At 52.8% G+C, this 25,088-nt stretch overlaps 2 protein-coding genes across 2 annotated transcripts in view; one reads left to right on the top strand and one right to left on the bottom strand.

Annotated features, from left to right (window-relative positions):
- CIB4 (calcium and integrin binding family member 4) overlaps window positions 1-7,660 on the top strand; it is a 50,947-nt gene extending 43,287 nt beyond the window's left edge. The window contains exons 5-7 of the mRNA XM_055327375.1: window positions 5,096-5,205; window positions 6,031-6,119; window positions 7,582-7,660. Of these exons, the coding sequence (XP_055183350.1) occupies window positions 5,096-5,205; window positions 6,031-6,119; window positions 7,582-7,612 (230 nt within the window). The 3' untranslated portion in view covers window positions 7,613-7,660. The remainder of the gene's footprint in view (window positions 1-5,095; window positions 5,206-6,030; window positions 6,120-7,581) is intronic.
- A 1,823-nt stretch (window positions 7,661-9,483) lies between these two features.
- On the bottom strand, window positions 9,484-23,948 carry FAM166C (family with sequence similarity 166 member C). Its single transcript, XM_055327090.1, has 4 exons — window positions 23,875-23,948; window positions 12,465-12,738; window positions 11,473-11,585; window positions 9,484-9,628 (listed from the first exon to the last, which is right to left on the bottom strand). Exons 1-4 carry the CDS (start codon window positions 23,946-23,948, stop codon window positions 9,484-9,486), a joined length of 606 nt encoding a protein of 201 aa, XP_055183065.1.
- Window positions 23,949-25,088: the final 1,140 nt, after the last annotated feature.

The following is a 25,088-nucleotide window of genomic DNA, read 5'->3' as shown; positions in this document are numbered from 1 at the left end:
TGCCATCTGTAGTATGAGACTATTGTCTTCATCATCACAAGATGGTTTCTGGGCCCATAGGCTCCTCATTTTTGCTCCAGGCAGGAAGAAAAAGGGATGGGAGAAGGGATAAGAACCAAATACACATTTGAAGGCACAGATTAAGTTGGCCCTTTAACAAGCTTTCTGGGATGCCCTACCCAGCAGCTTTGGATTGCTTTGTCCAGAACTATGTCACATGGTCACATATAGCTGCAAGGGAGACTGGAAAGCTGAGTATTTTAAGCTGAACATGGGCTCACCCTGGATGGGAACTGTACTGCAGTTAGTAGGAAGGCAGGGATGTTGGCTATCAGTCAAGAATCCAGCACCGGGGATGTACCTGCTGGGCTCCAGTTTCTGCTTTTTGGGACATTCCTGGCTTCCAGTGGATCCATCCCCTGCCCTCTCTGGAGGGACTGTCACCTGCCAGAGAACAACAACCCAGCACTGCCTTCCTGTTCCCATCAGTGCAGCTTCCACCAGTTGTGAACAACGTTTAGGCAGGTCCAGAGTCCCAGCAGGAGATCTTGCCACACCACCCCAAGATCTGCCACAGTACCAAGGGCTGGAAGAGACAAGGGAGGCAGGCTCAGTTCTCCCGGGAATGATAATGAAAGCATCCCTGTCTTCACTCAACTGCATAAGCTGTTTTCTGCAAAAGTACTTTGTAAGTTCCACAGAGTAACATGACAGAGAGGTTGCGATGATGATAGCAACAGAGTTCTAGGGGTACCTGAAGGCTGAGCCCTATTCTCCAAGCTCTCTCTAACCTTCCTGTTGTCGGGAAACAGCAAGAAGTAGGCCCTCCTCCTATTCTCAGAGCAGCCCAAGACTGCAGGTTTGAGGCTGCTAAGGCTGCATGGGCTGGCCAGCAGCCCAGAGCTCCCAGCCCCCACCCCTTTCCCAGGCTGCTCTGCCCTTGCACCCCCAAAGGAGAGGAACTGTCCAGGACTACATTCTACTCTGGCAAATTATTCTGTTTTCAGATGGCCTGGGACCAAAGCCATGTCACTTTGCTGCAGTCTCTGCATATGGGATCTGGGCCAGCGGGACGGCTGGGGACACTGCAGGGTCTCTGGGAGAGGCTGAGGAGCTTCTTACCAGCAGTGCAATGTCACTGCGGCTGCCCACTACTTCTAGTCCTAGTACTGATCCTTCACCCCTGCACCTGCACCCAGCCATTACCCACGATGTGTGATAGCAAAGCTGTGCAGGGAGGGCCTAGGTGGACATCTCAGGCCTTAGCCTCCAGGTGCTGGGGCTGAGACACAGTTGGCCAGAGAGCCACTTGCTTAAGGACTAGGCTGGTGAGTCGTACTTGCCACATCCATATCCTGTCCAGGGGAACAGAGACAAAAGTCTGAGCTCTACCCCTGAAGGAGCCTATGACATCAGCACACTTGCTCCTCCATCCCAGGACCAATATAGCTCTAGCTTCCATTCTTCAAAGCAAGATATTACACAGTTTCTATGGTTGGCATTTTCAGTATTTCACATCCTCATAGAATTGAGCCTCTACTCTATCTAGTGAGCATCTTCTATAGCGAGCATCTTCTGTGTTCCAAACCCCATGCCAGATTACTTCCATGCATTCTCCTTCTCCTATTTAATTTTCACAGCAACTCTGTGGAGCTACTGTTATCTATTTTATGGATGAGGAAACTGAGGCTCAGATCATGCAATAGTTAGGATTAAATTTGGTGGCAAATGACAGGGAACCTCAAGTCTCTAAGACCTCTGGCAGCTCTGTGTTATTTCTCTAACATGTAGAATCCCAGAGGCAGCTGTCCACGGTGGTTCTGCAATGTCCAGGCTGTAGGTTTCTCCAGGGTTTCACTTTATCCACTATTTCTGAGGTCACAAAGGGCTATGCCTTCTCCTTAAAGACATCCCCAGAAGTTGCCTGTGCCTCCTTTGCTTGCTTCTCAATAGCCAGAACTCAAACATGGAGCCACATTTAGCAGCCAGGGAGGCTGGGAAATATAGTGTTCATTTTAGATGGTCCTACACCGAGCTAAAAATTGGATGCTTCATCACAATAAAAATAGTTATGAGTGATTCAGAACACAGACTGCCCACAGAGTTGTCCTGCCTGGGTTTTCTACTGTCTCCATCATTTATCAACATGTGACTTTGGGTAGTTCATGCATCCACTTACTCAACAAATATTCAGTGAGTGCTTACTCTGTTCCAGGCACTGTTTCAGGAACTGGGGATACAGTAGTGACCAAAAAAGACAAAACTTTCTGCCCTCAAGGAATTTACATTCTAGTGGAGAGAAATAAAGGAACTAATAAGTAAAACACGCAGTGTGCCAGGTTCTATTGGGCGTTGGGAGAAAAATAAAGCAGACAGTGCAATTTTAGGCAGGTTCTGGTGAGAAACTGGCATTTAAATAAAGTCCCTAAGGATTTCTGGGTGAGTGTTCCAGGGAGGGGAAGCACAGTGCAAAGACCCTGAGGCAGGATCACGTCTGGCCTGATGGGGAAAGGCAAGGGGGCAGAGTGAGAGCAGAGTGGGTCTTGGGGAACACTGTCAGAATCTGGGCTTTCCTCTGGCTGAGACAGAGGCTGTGAGAAGTGGTGCTGAGGGAGGAATGTTAGGTACGATCCACAGGACCACAGGCTGCTGAGGGGAAAACAGACTGAGAGGGCAGACAGAGAGGAAGCATGCTGGTTAGGAGGCTGCTTGGATAACCCTGGAGAGCAGTGATGCTGGCTAGGCCATGGTGGAGGCAGTGCAGTGGGGAGGTCATCTGGCTGGGTCCACTGTTCTCCAAGGTGGAACTGGGAGGGTTTGCTACCACCTTAGTGGTGGGGAGTGAGGGAAGGGCACGGTCAAGGATGATTCCAAGCGTACTGGCCACTGCCCATTTGCCAAGTAGGGCACAGCTGAGTGCAGCAGGTTTGGGGCCAAGGACGAGGGGCCATGTCAAGAGTTTGGGTTAGGACCAGTTGAACTTGAGGGACCTATCAGATCTCCAAGTGCAGAGGACAAGTGCATTTGCAGTTCAGGAGAAGCCTGGGCTGGACAGAATATTTAAAGGCAAGAGGCTAGGGTGCCCGAGTGGCTCAGCTCATTGAGCATCTGCCTTCAGCGCAGGTCATGACCCCAGGGTCCTGAGATGGAGCCCTGAATCAGGCTCCCTGCTCAGCGGAGAGTCTGCTTCTCCCTCTCCCTTTGCCGGCTGCTCCCCCTGCTTGTGCTCTCTCTCTTTCTCTCTGTCAAATAAAATCTTAAAAAAAAAAAATCAGATAAAGGCAAGCAGCTGAAATGAGACTAAGGAAGTAAGTATGGTTATTTAATCTCAGTGCGCCTCACTGTCTTCATAGGTGTTATGAGAATTAAATGCAATAGAAGAGAAAGCACTTAGATCATTGCCTGGCACGTCTGTGTTTGTCGTGGTGGTATTGTACCTGCCTAAGCCTATTGCACTTACCGCATGGCTGACAAGTAGTTCAGGGGCTGTGCTGGGGTTCCAGAGGAGGTAAGTACATGCTGGGTGTTCTAGAAAAGGCAGAGGCTGTGCTGGGGGTTCCCAGAGGCAGCAGGGGTTGCACTGGGGTTCCCAGAGAAGGCCTGCCTCCCTCGGCATTCATGGCTCTATGAGTTCAGCCTGCCTTCCACACTTAACTTCTGATTCTCTCTCCCAGACCTCCAAGCCTCTTGTCCCCTTACCCCAGACTGATCACTCTGGTGCTGTTCCTTCTCTGCCACTGTCCCTAGTGACGCCTCTCTGTCCAAGAAGTCTTCTTCATTCACACCCCCAACCCCAGTCGGACATGAATTTGCTCATCTGGAACACCTTGGGATGCCTGTTCCTCTCTCCCTGGAGCCAAGCTACTCAGGTGCCCAACTGTTTCCCCTGCAGCCCCAGACTGGAAACTCCATGCAGGCAGGAGCCAGTCTGGTACATCTGTGCCCCAATGCCTGACTGAGGGATGGGCCCCAGCAGGCACCCACTGTGGCTGCCGAGTGCAAATGAAGGAGGCAGTGGCAAGAAGCATGTGCTGCAACAGGAAGACAAGGTAGCCCTAGACCACTGGTGCAGAGGAGAGCAAGCCTCATGCCAAGGACAGGTCCTGTGTTAGAACTCTGCGGGAGCCTGAGGAGGGAGCCATCCTGGGCCTGAGGGTGTCAGGGAGACTTCACAGGGGGCAAGGGAGGGCGAGCACAGGGTGAGTCAGAGAATCCCAGGGCCTGGAGGGAAAGGAGGAGGGACTCCACGCAGGGCGCTGCCTCCTGCAAATGCTGGCGGAGAAGTGTGCAGGGCCCGTAGAGAAGACCTGCAGCAGGCACTGACAGGCCAGGGACCCCCTTCTGAGGCGCCTCTGTGGGAAACTGGGTTAAACACACCCTGGAGGTCCAGCATGCAGGGGGCTTGTGTAAGGCCCGTATTTTGTTGTTGTTGACATACAATGCTATAGTAGTTTCATAGGAATGACCATTTTTGAACTCAAAAAGGAAGCCCCAAGGTTTGACAAGGGCAAGGGCACTCCCTGCAGTGGACACTGGGCATCATCCTCAGCGCCGGTGGGGCAGGTGGCACTGCGCAGGGCCAGGAGCAGGGACCTTGCACAACTCCCAGCGTCCTGCTGTTGTCCGTGCCCCCAGCTCCTGGCCACCAACCCCCTACTGGCTTGTGAGGTCTGAGGTGGAGACTTCCATCGCACGTTGATTGACATGGGCTTGGGGACCTGCCCAGCTGCATCTGAGTCCCGCCCTCAGCTTACCCACAGTGTGGGCCAACACCCTACACCTCTGTGCCTCGGTTTCTCTTTGCTAAAGTGAGACTAACAAAAGGTTGATTGTGAAGATTCAGTGACTTAAAACAGGTGAAGCTCTCAGGGTGTGTCTGGGCAGGTAGTATGCGCCCAGTGAATGCTCACGACTACGGCCGTTTCTAATCGTGTTATTCAGATGTGCCTGCATCTGCAGCCGGCCCGGCTCCTTGCCTTCCCTGGGCTTGCTGACCCGCCAGGGACGGTGGGGCTCTGTGGGGCCAGGGCTCCCTGGACTCCTGGGAGGCCGAGGAAGACTCCCCTTCCTATCATGCTCTGCCTCCTCTTTGCAGATTTTAACGAGAATGGCTTCATCGATGAGGAGGACCTGCAGAGGATTGTCCTCCGACTGCTCAACAGTGATGACGTGTCAGAGGACCTGCTGACCGACCTCACAAACCATGTGTGTTCCCCGGGGCCACACAGGCTGGGTTGGGCTGGGCCATCCCCCAAAGCCCCTGGATGGCAGGCAGGGTGAGGTGCCCTGAAGGATGGGCACACAGCTGGAAGCACTATTCCCCTGTGTTTTTTCCTTCCTCCATGGTCCGTCCTTCCAAAGTCCCCAAGAACAGGTGCCTGAGCCATCCACTCCAAGAGGGCCTCTCACTCACTCACACTGCAGTCACTGCAGGCAGGTGGCTCCAAAGCAGCTGAGCCTCAGAGGGACACATCACAATGTCCCCTTTCCCACATTATCCCAGCAAAACATAATGTCCTAATGTCCTGGAGTGATAGTCCAAAGTGTGACAGGACACCAAGGCAGCCTCACAAATTTGTTTGTCCTAAGACCATGAGAACTCTCAAGTCCTTTTGGTCTGGATTGAAGCTAGAAGCAGAGAGAAAACCACAAGGGATCATTGCTTCTCCTCCACCTGACTGGCCTCTTACAGTACAGAGCCCCTGCCTGTAGCCGGATGATAGGTGTGGGTGGGGACATGTCACCCAGATCACCTCTGTACCCATTTTCACTGCCAAGTTTGTGCTGGAGACATGAAGGGGACTCATCCCATGATGAGACCAGCCCATGCCTTTGTCTCTGGTGGGGAGTAGCAAGGGGGGGAGGGGGGAACATCTGCTTCATGGTGGGGGTGGGTGGGTGTCAGGGATGCATGTTAAGCAGAGAGCCTGGCTATGGCAGCTCTTGGTGTGAGGCATCTCTCCCCCTTCACCTCACTTTCTCATTTGGGGCTCCTCTCTGCTCTCTGGCTGTCCCTCCACCCCTGGCCAGGTCCTGAGTGAGTCGGATCTGGACAATGACAACATGCTGTCTTTCTCGGAGTTTGAACATGCGATGGCCAAGTCTCCAGACTTCATGAAGTAAGGTGTTCTGGGAACAGGGGGAGTGCCCACAATAGTGGGGGTGGGGCAGGAAGAGCCAATGGGGCCCCTCAGTCTTCCCAAGAAGAATCGTACTTTGTCGATTCTTTCAGAATCAGCAAACCCAGAGCTTCGCCGAAATTAGGTAACCTAAATTTCTAACCTTTAGATAGAGGGAGTGGGATTTTAACCAGCAAAGCCAAGATGACATTCCAGGCTTTGCAAATGATGTGGGTGGTCCTGTCTTCAGGTGCTGCCCATCTAAGGCTGACCTGGTACCTTGGTGTCTTCTTCCCAGCCACCAGGGGCTCCAGGACTGACTACTGGGGGGCCTTTGCCACCACCTATCCTGCTCCCCTGCCCCCACAATTCCAGAAGTCACTGGGAGTCAGGGATTTGCACAGGGGTGTGAAGATGCTGGTCATGGAGTATTTCCAAACCTTGTTTCAGGCAGAAGGGGCATTAATGGTCTTATATCTTGGTCCGAACACCCTTGAGATGATTGGCCATCTCCATATTGCCCAGGCCATGTGTAACAGTCTTGTTTGGCTCCTTCCATTTATGGGAAAAGCACCACCCCCGGAGGAAGCCCATTCATGATGGAACAGCCCTGTTAGAACGCCCTTCTTGTGTTGAGTCAGCATCTGTTGGCATGTGTCTGCTGCTCCTGGGCCCTATTCTGCCCTTGGTCTCATAGTCTAGGTGAATTCGATAGCAAAGAATGCCCATTCAAAGTGGTTTAACCAAACAATCAGAAAAAGAACAAAGACAACTAGACCTCAGAGAACACCTGGTCAGGAACCGAAGGCAGTGCATTTTCTCCCTTCTCTGCACCTAGAGTCTCTGCCTCTCTCCTCGGCTCCTCTACATTTAGCTCTACATGCAAACCAGCAATCTCTCTGTCAGACAGGAAGCCAGTCACTACCTCCATGCAGCAGTCTGGGGACTCCCAAGGAATAGCTCTCAGCTCTGACTCCAAATTCCCAGTCAGAGAATCAGATTGGCCCAAGTTGGGTCAGGTGTCCACCCTTCCTCCAATCACATGGCTGGAGGAGAGGATTCTCCAGGCCATCCTGGCTGCTATGGGGTGGGGCATGGGCAGACCCTCTGAAAGACAGTCCACACTTGGAACTACCCCAATTAAGGGTAATTCCTCTTCTTCCAGAACAGCCCAGCACATAACTGAGGCCAGAATCCTATCCTCTTTGCTTTTTCTTTGAATCTGCCCCATATCTTTCCATTGGTTTTGGTACCATGAGGTTCTGACACTTTTTGCTTTCTGGTGATGCTAAAAGGAACATAAAGAAGACTTTGGGTTGGTTTGTAACAGCTGTAAACTGGCCATCCCTCAGAGAGAGGATGAGAAGTGGGCAAAGGAGGGTGCCTCCAGGACCACTATGAACCCAGAAATTGGAAGGCACTTTAGATCTGGAGCTCAAGGTGGCTCATGGCATGCTTTCAGCTCCTTTCGGATTCACTTTTGGGGATTTTGATGTGGCCACAAATACCTGATCTGCAGCCTCAACGAGGGGACCGCTGGAACTTGGAATCAACCCTCTCCAGGTGCTGGGGGACTCCGATCAGAAGTATGACTTTGTCCCTGTCCTTCCCTCACTTTGAGACTATTATTTATTCAATAAAGCAAAACAAAAGCCTTGCCCTTGCCCCACCAGTTCATCTTTTGAATACAGGATCACGTAGAAGTACTTTTTATGAAGGACTGCTCATTCCAGGGCTTAAGTTTGCCAGTGACACCAAGCAAGCTGGGGTGACCATCTGTTTTTAAGACAGAGTTCAAATCCCAACCCACATCACAGCAGAGACCAGGCCAAATGGAATGTAGTTCACCAAGAAATCTACATCATTCCCTTCTTTCACTGGAGCTACATTCCAGCATCTCCCGGTGCCGACTGTACAGAGACGTGTGTTAGAGGTCATTTTAGTTGGTGCCTGGCTTCCCAGTCCTTGTCAAGGGAGAAGACATCTAGTCCCACTTGGCACCCTCAGTCCCCAGGATGTGACAGTGCGTGAACAGCAGTTGGGGTTTGTTTACTTTGCTATTCAGCCAAATCCTGGAATGAATTTAGCCCCCACAGGGATCCTTTGGAGCCCAGGTGGTCAAGGAGTCTGGGCCATTAGAGAAGCCCCTTAGAGGGTCTCTGAGAGCTGACAGATGCCTCTCTGATGGGCACATGGTTTTTCGTGTTTACATGGTCCTCCGGGGAAGTGTCTAAACACTGGCTCCCAGGGGAAGGGCTGTTTCACCGCCACATGTACTTGAACTTGCAGTGGTCTCTGCCTTTAGGTCCTAACTCACCCATTCAAGAGGCAATAAATTTCCCATTGATTGGTAGAGTCCCTTGATCAAATCCAAGAGATGCTAGAATGTTGGAAAAAAACCTGTCATGTGGATACATACCTGGCCTGAGGTCCCCATCCCAGATCCCGTCTTTTGAGGGGCTATCACCCCCATCCTGTCCCCTGCCCCAGCAGGCAGGCAGCCTCCCAGGAAGTGGGAAGCAGCAGCCTGGTGAGAGCAGGTACTCCAGAATCCCAACCACCAACATCTCATTTCCTTGAAGAGTGGCTTAGTCCTGAGTCACTTTCTCCTGTTCTATTCTAGAAATAGTCCCAGAGGCAGATGCCAAATCAGCCTGTCCATGCCTGTCTGGCAAGAATGCAGAAGATGGTTGCTTGACATAGCTTTTTCTCTCAGGCACCACAGGGGCCTCAGGACTGTATCATCCCTACTTTCCTGTCTCCACATGGACCACAAGCAGGTTATGTAGTGGAAAAAAGAGGGCTTAGGTCAAATCACTGGATCACCTCTAAGCTGTGTTGAGCTTTCTCAACTTCTGAGACTGTGTCTTTATCCGTAAAGTGGGGATAACACTACCTACCCCACAAGTTATCGTGTAAACTAAATGATGCCAAGTCAGGGCTCAAAATGGAATTCCTTTGCATCTGACCCCCGGTGCAATTGTTCCATGGTCACTTCACCTTCATTCTCAGACATGCGATAATGAGGCCTCCTCGATTATACTAGTGGAAACAGAGGGGAGGTATCTCTGTGCCTGACTGACCTGCCACCAAGGCTCGGGAGCCCTACAGTCCTTGGTTCTACCTGCCCCCACCTCAGAGGAGGGGTGGGTGGGCCTACTAGGTCGCTGGACATGGCTTTCTACTGGCTTGAACCCCTGAGCTGAGCCATCCACAGCCCCTAAGACCTGGTGCTGTGTGACTCTCGGGCGTGTTCTGCTGTGGCCAAATGTTCCTGGAGCTCAGAGAAGAAGACCATGGGTTTGGTCATGGCTAAAGATTTTATTGTGAAAAGCTAACCTGGTCAGAGCCAGGCTCTCAGGCATCATGCTCTGAACTCAAAGTATCGGTCTCTCTTCTGCCGCTCCTGTGGGGACACCCTCTTCCCCGAAGGGAATGTCTGGTAGGTCTTCAGGTTCTCAGGGGATACTCTTAAAAGGTTCCACTTCTTCTCTGGGCTCAGAGGAGGACTGGGGGGCAAGGACAGAGCCAGTGTTATATAGTGTGCCAGGGAACTGGGAAGGAAGTGCCCAACCACGCCCTGTATGCCCAATATTCTGGCCCAACTTGACCTTCTGGCTGCTCATTAGCTCAACATCTGATAAGTCACCCTGCAGTTGAGATGAGAATAATTTGCATCTGCACAACGGTTCAGTGGTTAAGAGAGAGAACATGGGTGTCAGATTCTGGCTCAAATCATGCTGGAAGTAGACACATTTAAAATGAACTAATGTTAGTACATCTGTCTTAGCTTTGCTTCAAGGAGTAAATGAGGTAATGCATACAAAGCACTTCAATAATGCTGGACAAGGAGGAAACACTCAACAAATATAAGAAATGGTGATGGCGATGATGTTAGTGATGGTGGTGATAGTGGTGGTGATGGTGATAATGGTAATGGTGGTGGTAGTCGCAGTGATGGTGGTCGTGTGATGGTGGTAATAGTGTTGGTGGTGATGATGAGGGTCATGATGGTGATGGTGAGGGGTGATGATATAATGGTGATAGTGGTGGTGGTGATGATGGTGATGAAACTCAGGAAAGGGCAAGGATTTTCCCCAGGCCACAGATGTGATCAGGGAAAGGGCTGAATGCAGGCATGGACCCTCTTACTCCCGATGACCTGGTTGGTCCTCCGTGTTGGGTGTGGAGCCATGAGCAGCATAGGCTGCCAGAAAATTTGGAGAAGAAATGGAGCTGGGGCATCCCAGGCTCCCCACAGATCCTGCCCAGAGTGATCTCAAGAGGAAATATATCCCCAGGAGAGGCTCCACATGGTCTCCAGGTTTGGTCTGACTCAGAGCCACCCAAGGGGCAGAGATGGCCAAGCCAGAGTCTAGGAGTTGGTGTCAGGAGATCTGGTTTTCTCTAGGTTCTACCTCCAATCAGACTTGCTACCCAGTACAAGTTTCTGAAGCCGTCACTAAGCTTGTTTCCCTATCTATAAAATGGGCCCATCTATCCTACAGAGGCAGTTAAGTTTGTGTCTTTCAAACCATTACACTCATTGGAAAGGGTTGCTGCCTTATTAATAATGGTGGTGATGAGACTTAGGGCTCTTGAGGCAAGGAAAGGGTCAGCATGTAGTTGGAAACCCCAGATCTTTCCACTGACCTCCTGATGCCTCCTTCCCCACACAACACCTTGGCAGCATATAGGCTTCTGATTTCCATGCCTTGGTGTCAGGAAGGAGAGCAAGGCAACCACGTGCCTGGAATATCCTACAAGGCAGAGCTGGCCATTCCTGGGAAAAGCAGCTCTCCCAGATAAAAGCAGTGAGGTGCCGGCAGTGGGGAACTTTCACGTTTTGCTGGATGGACAGTTGGGCTTTGAAAGGTGTTTTGTAGTCCTGAGGAGAACATTTTCTGAGTCTGGTCGGGGTTGGGGTTGGGGGTGGTGGGAGGAACCAAGCCCCTGCTCTGTGCAGTGCCCCCTGTGTCCGCCAGAGGGCAGCACTTCCCCACTGCTCAGAGCCGCTGTGCCCACGTTTGGACGAGTGTAGCTGCAAGGCTGCGATTGCGGGAGAGAAGCCTGCAGATTCTGGCCAGCAAAGATAGTGGGGTTTGCTCCCCAACTCCCCATGCATCTGACCAGGAAAACACCCTTTCCGATTCTGCTCATTTAGGTTCCTGGCATCCGTGTAGGGCTGCCAAAAACCCTGACGCCTTGCTGTGTAACTGTTGCCCTCTGTACCTTAGGCTCTTTAGGGCCAAATCTGAACTCATTTCTCAGTCTGAGTGGCGTGTGCCTGGCTGAAAGCAGGTGCCCATGGACATGTGTTTGTAGAATGCATGAATGGAGGGCAGGCACTCACAGGTCAGTGGGGAGGGGGTACCGTTCCCGCTCCTTCACAGGCAACACGAAGTAGGGGACCCGAGGCACCAGGCCCGTCTTGTCTAGATAGTACTTCCGATGTTCCTGTGCCATCTACAGCTCGACCCAAGGAAGAGATGACAGGCTGTTAGTGTGCAAGAGTGACCTGGGGCACCTGCAGTACCTGCCCGGCTATACCTGGGCAAGGGGTGGGGCTGCCTCCCCTAATGCCCTTGTTGGAGTCCCCAGCTGGGTGTTCTGTGACCAGTTCCCTGTCTGTCTCATGGGGAACCCCACCAGCTTCGCTAAGGAGAGTAAATGAGACAAGTGACCAGCAGAGGTAAGGTACATGAATCCTGGCTCAGCAGGTAGCACAGGTAAGCTTTGTGTGTTTGTTTCTCCCTTTCCCTCCCCCCTGGACTGGAGGTGCCCTGCATGAGAGTCATGATGGGGAGCAAAGGCCTTTCCATGTCCATTGACACAATCCCACAGCCCCCTCGGAGCCTGACAGCATTGACCTGGTCCTCTCCCTGGGGAGGGAAGGTACTCTGTCTGCCCTGAGCATCTGGAGGTACCCATGTCCTTGAAACCAGACTGGAGGGATGTTTGCAAGAGAAGTGAGGGAGAGGCTGGAGTTTCTAGGAACACAGCAGAGAATAAGCCCTGGCCCCCAGTGAAGTCCACAAGGCCATGGGGCAGAGGTGAGGGTGGGAGCATCCCCAAAGGCTCTGACTCCACTGACAGTGGGGGTTAGCAGGGACAAGAGCCCCAAGAGGCCGTGGGAAAGGGCATCCAGGAAGCAGAGTCCTGAGCCTCGTCCCCAGTGCACTGAGCCAAACCCCTAGGCTCCTTGCTAGGTCTGGGCTTCAAAAAAGTGAACAGGGTCGCTCTTTGAGGGTGAGAGGTCTCCTCTGGTCCCCCCATGGCTTCAAGCCCAGCCCCCTGCCTCCCCGCCTTGGAGAGGAGGCAGCAGCCCAGGCCAGGGCAGCCCACCTGGTAGAAACCAGTGATCTGGGCCGAGCGGTCACTGTCCAGGTTGAAGCGGGTGTAGCTGGGGACGTGCAGCCGGCGGTCCCGGGTGAGGGAGCGCTTACTCAGCACCAGGTCGGGGTTTGAGGAGAAGAGGGTAGGGAGGTGGCCGCCTTTGCTGAAGGGAGTGTAGCTCCTCTCCAGGGCTGCGTTGCGTTGGTCCTGGAAGTACTTGAGGGTGGCGGTGCCGTAGGGGGAGCCGACGGAGAAGGCCACACTGGGAACATGGCCCTGGTACCTGCAATGGTAATGGGGGTGGGGAGAATGGGAGGGGAGATGGGTGCAAGGTTCCGGGCCAGTTCCACAAGAAGCCCCTCGGTCCCAGGGATGGGCTCAGTGGGCCCCGTGGGTCACTTCTGGGCCTTGAGAGGCTTCCCCAAGGTGCGCTGCCCAGTTCGGGGCTCCGGGGAAGGATGAGTGCAAGAGGCTCCCGGCCTTTATGCCACCACCACCACCACCCCCCCACACACACAAGATGGTCATCCCTCCAGACCAGAGCCTGCTGCAGGGGCAAAGCACCAGGCCCCATCCTGAGCCCCGAGCAAGCCTGCAGGCGAGTCATTCTCCATCCACTCTGGGTTTGGCCCAAAGATGGGGAGGCCTCCTGCTGCTCTCTCCTTAAGGGTAGAGAGACTGTAAGAAGTTGGTGGGGACACGGCAGTGATGGGGGCTGTAAGATTTGTTGTAGCTATAAGGCCTGGGTTTAGGAGCTGCAGCCTGGTTCCAGCTCGATGACGCAGGCAGCCTGCAAGGAGCCCCATCGCCCTCTGCCGCCAGGAGGCCAAGGAGAGGGACGGGGGCTGGCGAGCAGGACCCCTGGAGACACAGAGAGCATAAGCACACATAGTACACTAAGGAGCCCCAGTCAGGTGAGATTTACTTGCTGTAGCCAAGTGAAGGGACAGCACCATCCTCGAAGAGAGGGAGTGTCAGACTTTGTGCAAATGTTAGAGACCAATGCTTTCCCAGTCAGTGCTTCTCACTCCCTGGGACCAGGCCCTGCCCCCATGGTGCCCCTGAAATGGCCCTTGACAAGGCCATCAGGGGGCTCCTGCAGCACTGGGCATTGCTGAGATCTGCCTTCTTGAAGCGCTGCTTCTGGATTTTACGACACTGTTCTCTCCTTGTCTGCTGGGGTTTTCACCTCCCTCTCGATCCTCCCCCCACCCCATGACGTGCCTCCTCTGCTCTCTTCCTGTGGGGGTCTGTCCTGAGCCCACACGGTCCCCTGGGGGATGGAATCCATGTGAAGGCCTTAACCGTCACCCTGTGCAGATGACCTGTGGTCTCCATCCCCAACCCAAGAGTTCCCTCAGACTCCTGTCCGCAGTGGCACACAGGCCTCCCCCTCGGATGTCCCAGGTGCGGTCTCCCCCCCCCCACCTCCCCAGCATCTCATCCCATCCTGGTGGAGAGCACTCATCAGGCGGCCAAGTCAGAAACCTGACATCTGCCTCCCTCAGCTTCGTCCTTCACATGCCATCAGTCCCCAAGCCCCGGGCTGCCATCTCCACCCCGAGCTTGGGCCCTGCCACCTCTTACCTGGACTGTGGCCGCAGCAGCCCCCCCATCCTCTCAACTGTACTCTGATTTCCCACCCCTTTCCCATACTTCAGCCGGACTGACTTTTCTAAAGTCAAGCGTTGAGCGTGGCATTCACGGCCGTCTGGGAGCTGACCTCGCCTCCCTCTCTGGCCTCACCAGCTGCCTCCGGCCTCACCAGCTGCCCTGCACTGGTTGTGAAGAGCCATCTGCAGTTTCCTGCTCTTTCTCCCTCTCTTGGGGTTTGCCCTGTGCTCCCAGCCATCAGTAATGTCAAACCTGCCTCTCCTGCTGCTAGTGATGCTTGCCCCCCAAAAGGATCCTTAAGGCCTGTCCTATGGAGCACCTGGGTGGCACAGTCAGTAAAGCATCTGACTGTTGACTTCAGCTCAGGTCATGATCTCAGGGTCGTGAGATGGAGTTCTGAGCTGGGCTCCATGCTCAGCAGAGTCTGCTTGGGATTCTCTCTCCTTCTCCCCGCCCCCTGCCACTTGTGCTTCTCTCTAATAAATAAATAAATCTTCAAAAATAAATACCTGCCCTATCATTTCTTTCAGATCCTTTCCTTGCCACCTCTTCCAGGTCTAGGTGGGTCCTGCTCTCTCTTGCCGTGGCACCACCAGCCATACCTCACTCCTAATGCTCTCGTCTGTTTTATGTCTTTGTCTCCACCACTAGGCTGGGAGCTTCTTTTTTTTTTTTAAGATTTTATTTATTTATTCATGAGAGACACACACACACACAGAGAGAGAGAGAGAGAGAGAGAGAGAGAGAGAAGCAGAAGCAGAGACACAGGCAGGAGAAGCAGGCTCTATGCAGGGAGCCTGATGTGGGACTCGATCCCAGGACTCCAGGATCACGCACTGGGCTGAAGGCAGGCGCTAAACCACTGAGCCACCCAGGGATCCCTGACTGGGAGCTTCTTGAGCAGAGCTGGATCACGTCTCACCTCTGGATCCCCGGTTTTCAGTGCCAGGTCTGGCAGGTAGGAAATGTTTGGGAAATGAACAAAATGAGTGGCCACGTGCCAATAGCATCAGTGACATTTCCGGTTGGACTGACTCACACAAATGCCCAAAGACCATGCCGCAGGGACCCCCAGCACCCCTCCCTGGGAGCTCCCTTGCCAACCCCTGCGACATCATGGGTGTCCCCATGTCACCAGGCAAAAGGACACTGCGGTCGAAGTCAGCGCTTCAGGATTACCTGTGGCAGCTGCTCTGGGCCTCGGCCTCCTCACCAAAAAAATTAGAAAGCAATGCATGGCTTCCTTCTTCCCATCTTCAGGTGGAAATCAAGAAAGCCAAGCATGGTAATGACAGACAGGCCTTCCAATTGCTCTTCACTGTGGGCAAAATATAACAAGAGTCCTTCCCTGGTTCCTGGCCCTACCTCCCGTCAGCAGCTGTGCCTTTTTAGAATCTTGCAGCACTCGAGGTTGCCTGGGCCCGAGCAGGGAGTGAGGGAGAAAGCCCTCCACTGCACTCAGGCATTTGTCCAGCCTCACCTCTCCTGCCCGTGGCTTCTCTCTGCCCTGGAGACCATGACCCTGGGGATCCTAACCCATTCCCACCTGCCTCTGCCCTTCTGCTCACTCCTCCCGAGTTCCTGGCTGATGGCTGGGTCTCCTTTCCTAAAAAGATGGTCAGCTGGTGAGGCCCATGAGGTCACCTTGGCCACTTCGAGGACAGAGTCCTCCTCTCTGCCACGGTTTACTCCCTCCTGGGTCCAGAGCCTCCCACCCTCCCATCAGTATTTCCCTGTTTCTCTCGGCCCCTGTTCTTCTTCTCTCTTAGCTTCTTTCCCTCTGCCTACACACACACACACACACACACACACACACACACACACATTTGTGTGCACTCTTCCCAGGCTGCAAAATCCTCTGGTGGGCCTTGCTGCCTCACATCCCACCCTTTCTCTTCTTTATTCCCGAATTTCTCTGCAAAATGTTCTGTACCTTCTACCTTTGTTTCTCCCTCTCCCGTTATTTCCTTGACCTCCCCCAGTCCGATCACCCTGCTTAAACGTGAGCCTGTGATTTTTCATTAAGGTAATGTAAGATCATCCAATCGCCAAATCCAACATCCTTGGCTCTCTCTCGGCAACACTCGCACTGATGCGGAAACTCATTTGCAAGAAACATAACCTGAGCAGTAGAAGCAAGGTTCCCGAGAGCTCTTTGTGCTAGGGATGAAACCTAATAAAAATAAAGGCTCAACAGTCAAGCAGCCAGAGACCAACAGCAGGGAGCTATTCCTTCCTTCCTCCTGATGAGTCCTTTCACACGGAGGGGGCTCCCCACAGACATGCCTCTGTCCCCCCACTTGCTCTTCCATTAAAAGGTGAAAGAACATCAGGCCAGGGGGTTGAAGAGGGGAAGGAGGCTTGTTGAAGCCACCCCCACCCCTTTTCCTTGCAAGCAAGCAAGCCCACACTGCTCCTCGCTGCTGTTCTGAGTGGACACTCTCTGCGCTTCAGGAGGAAAGCCTGCCCCCATCCAGCCCTGCCATCTCCTTCTGGGGTTCAGGATCAGATGTGTTCTCTCATGTCAGCTTTCGCTCTTTTATCTTATTTCTCTAATGGTTCAGAATGTAGGGATGAAGGACACGCTGATCATCAGGTGCTGTCAAACCCCAACAAAAAGATGATAAAGCGACAGCATGAAAACTAAAGAAAGTTTCCACAACATTCTTTAGGGACAAACGCATGACCCAAGAACATCAAACTGGCCAAGCGGCCATTCAGGTATAAAGGCAGCTGCCGGGCCCTTCCCGGCATGAAAGAGCTCAGGAAATAAAACAACCTATAGGCTCTCCTTGCAAGTAGTGCTCGGTGACGAAATCCTGCCAACTAGGAGATGATTCAAAAGAAAGAAATACCCAGTAAATGTAGAATCTCTGTGAAAAGGGCTGGTGGTTAGCTTCAAATCTATTTAAAAGTACGGAACTAGAAATAGCAGCTAGGTGAAGGCTGGTTGCAGAACAGAATGTAAATGTTATAAAACCTGTCAAAGGGAAAAATAATTTCAGTAACAAAAATTTGGGGGGTAGGGGGGCGATGAGAGTGTACTAACGAAGAATTTATAAGCAGAGTCAGCCCCGGGGCAACTACATTTAAGACATGTCATTGAAGGATACACAACACAGTGACTCTCACCCCTGGATGGTTTTTGTTCTCCCTCCCTCTCCCCACTTTAGAGGGATCTTTCGGGAATTAATGCCTCTTGAGCTGAATTACCATTTATCTCAAGTCTGGATATTCTTCCATTTTATGCCAGTATCTTTCTCTTCTGTTAGGTCCTAGTAAGACTAAATTCCATGATTTTCATTTTAAAATAGCAAATGTGGCATGAACATATTTTTATAGAATTGCTTTGTCTGTCGAGCCAGCCAGCCAGCCAACCAACCATCGAGTCTTTTAGCTGAATAATGGGACCTGGAATGAAGTTCACCAAAGGCTAACCCTGGTTAATTCTAGGTCTTTGGATTTGGGGTGGTTTGTTTCTTTCTGCTTCGTACATGTATCTTTTCTTTTCTTTTCTTTTCTTTTTTTTAAGATAGTGAGGTAGTGTTAAGAATTACTTTACTGGGAACTCACTGTGCACCGGGAGTCAGGGACCCAGAGGACCACAAAGTTCACCCCTTCTTCCTCCAGCCTACCCCTTCGTTCTGTATTTACTGTGTTACATGGCGGTGTGCAGGAGCTGTGCTCGAAGTGGACGCTCAGTGCTATGAAATGCAGGGAGGGAGGGCCACTCCAGGGAGAAGGTGGAGCTCCACGAAGGGCCCTCCATTGAGGTCAGGCTTTGAAAAGAACTTCAGTGTGAAGGGGGATGGCCTGGGAGCTGGTTCTCTTCCTCCACTTATCTTCTAGATGCTTCCAGATGCCCCACAGTCCTCTTCTCTTTTCAGAGACCCAGTCCTTCTGGGAGAGCTCATTTATGTTGGACTTCCAACACTGCCCATACACCAAGGATGCCCAGGTCTGTGTCTGTGTTTCTTCTTCCAGCTATGGATCCACACACCTAATTGTCCACAGAGGGCTTGCCCATGAATGCCAGACTCAGCTGAATGGAAACCAGCCTGCTCCTCTTCCTGGGTGGCTCTGCCTTGCTGGATGACACTATATTCACCCCTCACAAGCCAGAAACCAGGATTCCCATCACCTCTCTTCTCCATCTCCCTCCTGTCCCTAAGTCCTGCTACTCTCCCATGGCTGCCGCTTCCTCTTGACTCATTAGGACTGTACAGAATCTTCTAGCCAGTCTCCCAGACCAAGTCTCACCCCTCCATCCTGCTGTCCATGCTGCTGCTGGAGCCATCTTTCTCAAGGATGCATCACCAAGGCTCACCTCTCTCTTCTCACTTCCCCCAGGCGCCCAATTCCTCAGAAGTGTCACATCTCTAGGGTCTCACATGCTGTCTGCACCTCTAAGCCTTTGCGCATATTTACTTTACCTGGGATGCCATGGCCCCTCCTGCCCCCAGGGGGTTCCTCACCCACTCTCAGAGCCAGGGCTCTCTGTCACCTTCCCTAACTACACACTCTCTACCTAGCGTGTATGTGTCACACCTTCCATCCCTGCTCAGGAGCACATTGGTCTACCTCCTCTGCTAATCTGTGTTCTCTATCCTCAGCACCTACGCAGCACCTAACAGAGGATAAGTACTCAATAAATGGCCGCTGGAGGAAGCAGAAGTCCATGAACCCAGGGGGCACCATGTCCCTGAGCACTGCTTTATTTTTTTTTAATTGGTCTTATTTTTTATTTTTTAAAGGTTTTATTTATTCATGAGAGACACAGAGAGGCAGAGACATAGGCAGGGGGAGAAGCAGGCTCCTTGTGGGGAGCCTGATGTGGGACTCGATCCCAGGACCCTGGGATCACGACCTGAACCACAGGCTCAACCACTGAGCCACCCAGGTGCCCCCTGAGCACTGCTTTAAAAGGGCTTGGCTCTGATCGGCAGAGCGCACACCACACACAGCGTCCCACCCACAGGGGCCTTTTGCGCTCCTCTGAAGAAAGGAGCTATAGAAATGTGACGTGTTCCTGTGATTCTTCACCACCCCCAGGCTTTTTGCCATACTCCTCCTCTGCTCCCCGATTTTCCACCTTCTCTGAATGCCAAGATATTTGCATCCCAATAGAATAGAAGCCCTCTCCTCCGCAATCCTCCTAAGGTTCTGCTTAGATTCCAGATCCTGTTCAGAATTTGCTGCTCAGGGAGGGGCACAGGTATGCCCACATATGTGCACACGTTCACATTCATTTAGCACCAGAGGACACATTCACATTCATTTAGCACCAAAGGCTAGCCAGGTCTATGTCCCCTGGATACACTTGCATGTGTGTGCCTTGAGCGAGAGCCTGTGCAGTTCTGTGGTAAAGCTTTCCAAAGGTTTGTTGTTGGTGATTGTGTGGCCGGTCAACGTGGAAAGAACAGAAGAGAATGGCAGGTCTCATCCCGGGGCATCAAACAGTCCCCATGGTGCTGCCACCCCTCCTCCTTGACTCCCTCATCCGCTGCCTGGCTCCTCAGCCACTTGCACACGAGCTGGGAGACAGTGCTCAGCCGGGGCCCCCGGCAACAGTCCTCTGTGTATCCCTGTGTGTACAGGAAGCAATCCCTCCCTGTCTCTTGATGGCCCTGGTTGGCCCCATACCTGACATTAAAATTAATTACCATGCCATCAGAGATCCCACGAGCAGCCTTATTAACTAATTAACTTGTGACTATTCGGCACGTCCTTGTTCCACACTTGCTTTCTTCTCTACAATTCCTGCTGAGTACAGTGAGATCAGATCCTTCCCCTGGGCAAAAGCTTTCAAGGGCTCCCCATTGTCTATGAAATTAAGAACAAACGGGCCAGACGCTCAAGGCCCTGCTTGACGTGGGGGTCTTTCCAATCTTCCCATCCATTGCCACATTGCAGCTTTTCCACTCCAGCTAAATAGGCCATTTGCTGTTTTGGAAGCATATAGGGCCAGCACCTCCACCCCTGCCTTTCCTCAGCAACCCCCTGCATCCCGAAGACACTGTCTCCTCCTCTCCCTGCCTTGTGATCTTAGCCATCCCTCAAGGTCCATTTCCAATACCCCCTTTTCCATGGAGCCACCCACAGACCATGCCTGTCCTCTCCATTGAACTGTCTATGCCCTTTGTCTCTTTCTGTGTCTCTTTCTCTCTCTCTCTCTCAAGTTCTTACTTACAGAATCTCTACACCCAATGTGGGGCTCGAACCCACGACCCCAAAATCGACAGTCACCATGCTCTTCCTACAGAGCCAGCTGGGCGCCCTCCTTTGTGACTCCCTTATGTCCCACTTCACATTCTTGCCGTGTTGTAATTATCTGGGCCTTTACTCTATCTAGTGTTTCTTTCTGAAGCATAAACTCCGTGGAGAGGGAGGTGTTCTACCCATATCTGCATCCCTGGCACTGCTGGTGCTCAGGAGACACCCTGTAAATATTCATTGAAATAAACTGACAAGCAGAGGCACATTCTTAAGGGCTGATGGTTCTTCTGGAAAGAAGGAGGGTCCCTGTTACAAAGCCTATGTCTCTAGGGGCCCCTGACCCCCTGTTCATAGGAAGGCTTCCCTGTTCTTCAGGGTTATGTGAGAGGTAACAGTGGCCTGTCTGGGCACATGGAGTCTCCTATATCCCGTTGGCATGTGGCCTAAGTAGCCCAGGATGTACTGGCCTGTCTTCGGGTTGCAGCTCCAGCGCCAGGCCCCGGGCTGACACAGAAAAGGGCTCCTCTGTCCCAGCCTGGCCCACACCTGTCTCAGCCTGCAGGTAAGGTCTCAGGCCTGAAGCAGCTGGCAGGAGGCGGTGGGGTGCTAGCTGTAGCTGGTACCGGCTCATACTGGCTGAAGGGAGCTGATTATTAAATTTCTAGGATTTTTTGAGCTGTTGTTGAACAAGCCAGTATTAAATATTAAATTATATATTTTTTAAAAAGAATTATGTTCTGTAAAGTCATAAAGAAATTATATTGAAAACAAAGGGAATAAGCATTCAAAACTCATCACTACCTAATTATGTCACTATGTTTTACTACCGTCTGTGTTCTGGACTTCAGCTACATCTCTTGCATCTGTAGGGTAGAGTTACTGTATAGTGTGTGCTGCTGTGCATCTCTTCCAGCTCTGCCCTGTGACTCCATGTTGATAGCTTGAAATCAGCCACAGGGGGAGTGTTTTTATACCACAGATAGTAGATGAATGCTACAAGCCAGGGGGTTTTTTCTCTCCAGAGAGCAGGTTGTCAACATTTACCAGAGGATCTACTGTATGGGGATTCTGGGGAAAGGGACACAGCCACCTGCATGTGGCTACCTTCTCAACAATGTCCACCTTCCTGACAGTGGAATCCACTGATTTTAGGGTCCTGAGACCCCTGAGGCAGATGGGGGCACAGTCGCCACTTTAGGCAGATAGAGGAAAGTGGAGGGGGTGCAAGTCCCCCTGCAGTAATAGTCTGGCCATGAATGAATGCACAGCGGCAGGTTAAGTGTTTGGACTGAGAGCCTGGTAAAGTGTGGTGGGAGGCAGAGAGCAAGGGGATGGATACCATTTAGATCTGACCTGCAAGCAGGAGGCACAGAGCCTCACTGAGGCCGGTCTCATCCCTTGAAAAACATTACAATCCCAGAAACCTGGACCCAAGAATCCCCTACTCACTGCAGGGAAGGCTCACAGGTCAGGCAGAGGCAGGGTGCCTGAGGGCTGTGTTGCTCAGAGCAGCAAGAGACCAGGTGGGACAGCCTGGCCAACAAATCTGAAGACCAGCATCCTATTTCCCTTGGTACCCAGAATCAGGCCTTGACCACTGCAGGGATCTCACTAATGATACAGATAACATTTGGACAGATGGAGGACAGTCTGGGTGTTGAAGTCACACAGATACGGCAGGGTAACTTGGTAAATGACCCTAGGCTGACCATTGCTCATCTGGGTTGTTGCAAAGGTTTTTTTAGAGAAAGTCTGTAAAGAGCCCACCACAGTGTCTGGCACATAGTAGGTGCCCATGCCTGGGGGCTCACAATGCTACCACAGGGCATCAGGGACCTGGTTCAAAGCCAGTTCTTCCATCACCAGCCTGGAGCTCAGGCAAGTCCCCCTGCAGACCTCAGTGGCCACATCTGGAACAGGAGGGGGCTGGGCTACATGATCTCCAAGGTCCTTACCACTGTGAATATTCTCTGCCTCTATGAATAAAACTGGTAAGAGGGATGATTTGAGTGTCAGAAAAGACCGGCTGTGCTTAAAATCCTGTGATTAATATTTGAAAAGACACACAAAAATAATAATTATCCAAGTGTGGTGGGGAATCTTGGATTCTTTCATTAAGCTAACAAAATGAGGTAGCATTTAGAAACATAAGATAACTCAGTGCATTCTTCACTGATGGGGATCTTTAGGGACAGCATAACCCTCCCAGAAAGATCCACAGCAAAAGCTGTAGATACAGACTCAGCTATTCAAACTAGTCCAGTTCATGCTTGGAGCCTTCTTTATGATTCACTTGTTATCACGATTTCTAGATCAATCACAAGACAGGGTGCTCAAGGGAACTGCAGACTAGTGGCATGGATAAAGAAGCAACCCAGGATTGCTTTTGAAATACACAACTCCCCCTGCCCATGGGGCAGAGTGGGGGAACACTTGGGAATGGTTAGGTTCCACCTGGGGATAGTGGAGAGCTTAAGAAAAAAAATAATAATGTACAGAATTAAACTCCATGATAAACACCCAGGATGATGTAAATACCATGATCCAGGGCTGCAAAGATGGCTTTGAACTAAGCCTTATGTGTTTACACTATAACAGGAACCCCTCTAGGGCAGCCCCCTGCTTGTTTGTCTTATCACAACACCTGGCACATCCCAAGCACTCAACATGTCTTTGTCAAAGGAATGCCTAAATGAAGGAAAGACTTAATAGGAAAATCCTAAGCCACCTTTTCTTACACACCCAGCTTGACACCAGGAGCATCTCAAAATCCAGTCCGTGCCCTCCATGCCCGGGGCCACCCGTCGAAGAAAGACGACGATCTTACACCCTGGAAGAAGGGGTTGGGAGTGGAAATCTCAGACACTTTGAGAGAAAGGGCCAAAGAATGGAAGAGACAGTCAGACTTGCATCTTGGATGTTTGGAGCTTGATAACAGCCAGTGAAAGGAAAGGTAGGTTTGACCCTGCATCTGAAAATGTAAAAGGTTAAGACAGATCTGGGGACCCGGAGGCTTTCAAAGCCAGCAGTCTGTGACGATTAAGTGAGATGGGGTGGGGTGGGGGGTACCGACCACAAAGTCCAGGGGTCCTGCACTCCACTGAGAAATAACTACTGCCCGACCAGCCTTGCCAGATTCTTCGAGCCCACCCGGGGAGCCCACGCGGTCTCTCCTTTTGTCCTTCAACCGACAAAGATGACTCTTGAGCGAATCCTGGGTGCGGAGCCCTGGGTTGGGGCCCGAAAACCCTGCTCCCTTCTCGGGCGCCCCAAGCTCTTGCTCCCCCCCCCCCCAGGGGTCTCCAAACACCAACCTCGCGCAGCGGCTCCCTCTCCTCCCGCTTTCCCGCAGCCCAGGCTGGGTGTGCTCCGCGCTCGCAGGGGCCTGACTTCCTGGGGGGGGGGGTACCTGGAGAGCCCCAGGCCGGCCCAGCCAGGGCTGCTCGGAGCGCACGCCAGCCCGGGAAGACGGCCGGCCAGGTGCACAGGGGGCGCGCAAGGCGGAGTTTCCAGCGGGAGGAGGGGTCTAGGGGGTGGGGGGACCCCGACCGGCGGGAGCAGGCGGGGGCCCGGGGTGGGGCGGCCTTACCCGGGCATGAGGCCGGGAGGCACGTAGGCGGCATTGAACTCGGTCAGCAGCGTGCCCGCGCTGCGGGAGGCCATGGTGGGTGCAGTGCCTCGCGCCGCCCCAGGGCTCCCTGCCCGACGGTCAACAGCCCGGGGCACCTGGCAACCGCGCGCCTGGCAACCACAGGGGCCGCGCGGCCGCCGCGTTCGTGGGAGGGGGGGCTGGGCTCCCTCCTGGCGCCTGCTCTCCTGTGGCCCCAGCGGCTGCGTTCACGTCCAGGGATGATGGGCTCCTCTCTGCTTCGCCGCCCGCCCGGGATGCGGTGTCGCCGGGATGCGGGATGGAGGTGGAAACTCGCTGGAGAGGCCCGCGGAGTGTGCCCCCCCCCGCGCCATCCCCCCAGCCCCGGTCCGCTGCAGGCCTCGCCCACCCCGCCTGGCGCGCCCTGGCTTCGGAGGCGGAGCAGAAAGCAGCAGCCCCATCGCCGCCCTGCTCCAGGAGGCCGCAGGGACCCCAGGAGCCAGCGCTCGGGCACCCCAGTCCCCCAAGGGGATTGTCTTCATTGCTCTCTCACCTCCCCCTGGGAGCTTTCTTCTCACCTCGTCCTGCCCGGCAAACTACTCTACAAGAGTGGTTTATAAGTAAGGGGCCAAAAACAAACCCTGGAAAGGTCTGGGTGTGTGATTTACACCTGTCCCCAGTTCTGAAGTCCAGTCCACAAGGTTAGCTGGTTTGCACCCCAACTGGGGATAGTGGAGAGCAACCTCCCGGGGGAGGTTTTCTTGTAATGATGCCTCCCTCCTGTAACTGGTGCCCCCACATCCCATTTCTCCAGTGACCCTCATCTCAGCCCTGGTCTTTAACTGGGGTGTGAGAGAGTGGTGGCAGCCTCCAAGGGCAACGTGTTCTTTGCCACTTGGAGCCAAACCTGCCTCCCAGCTCCCTTCCAACAGTGCTAGTATCAGTGAGAGCCCCCTGCAGTTTATCCTCAGCCTTCACAGTTTCGCTCAAATCCTGTCGGAGGAGAGGTGTTATCTTCACAGTTTGACTCTGTGAATGGCAGCTGATGAAGACCACAGACACTAATGAGCTTGCAGGATGCTTTTGCCACCAGAAGTCTCAAAAAGACTTCCTCTGACAGTTAACAGTGGAAACCACAGGCTTCCAAGAGGTGCAGGAAGCAGGAAAACAGGCCTAGGGAGGAAAAGGATCTGAAGGGGAATGAGTGGTTGCAG

The sequence above is a fragment of the Nyctereutes procyonoides genome, unplaced genomic scaffold (genome assembly GCF_905146905.1).
Source record: "Nyctereutes procyonoides isolate TBG_1078 unplaced genomic scaffold, NYPRO_anot_genome, whole genome shotgun sequence".
NCBI classification, from domain to species: domain Eukaryota; kingdom Metazoa; phylum Chordata; class Mammalia; order Carnivora; family Canidae; genus Nyctereutes; species Nyctereutes procyonoides.
The sequence above is the reverse complement of the archived record's forward strand: the minus strand, read 5'-3'. Positions and strand labels throughout refer to the sequence as shown.

What these genes read in the sequence shown, in the direction of transcription:
- FAM166C (XM_055327090.1), bottom strand. Translation starts at nt 23,948, where the DNA reads ATGGCCTCCCGCAGCGCGGGCACGCTGCTGACCGAGTTCAATGCCGCC. An exon ending in AGATCACTGGTTTCTACCAG is followed by an intron (nt 11,586 to 12,464) that starts GTGGGCTGCCCT and finishes GTCGAGCTGTAG; the next exon opens with ATGGCACAGGAACATCGGAA. An exon ending in TACCCCCTCCCCACTGACCT is followed by an intron (nt 9,629 to 11,472) that starts GTGAGTGCCTGC and finishes CTTGCCCCCCAG; the next exon opens with TCCTCCTCTGAGCCCAGAGA.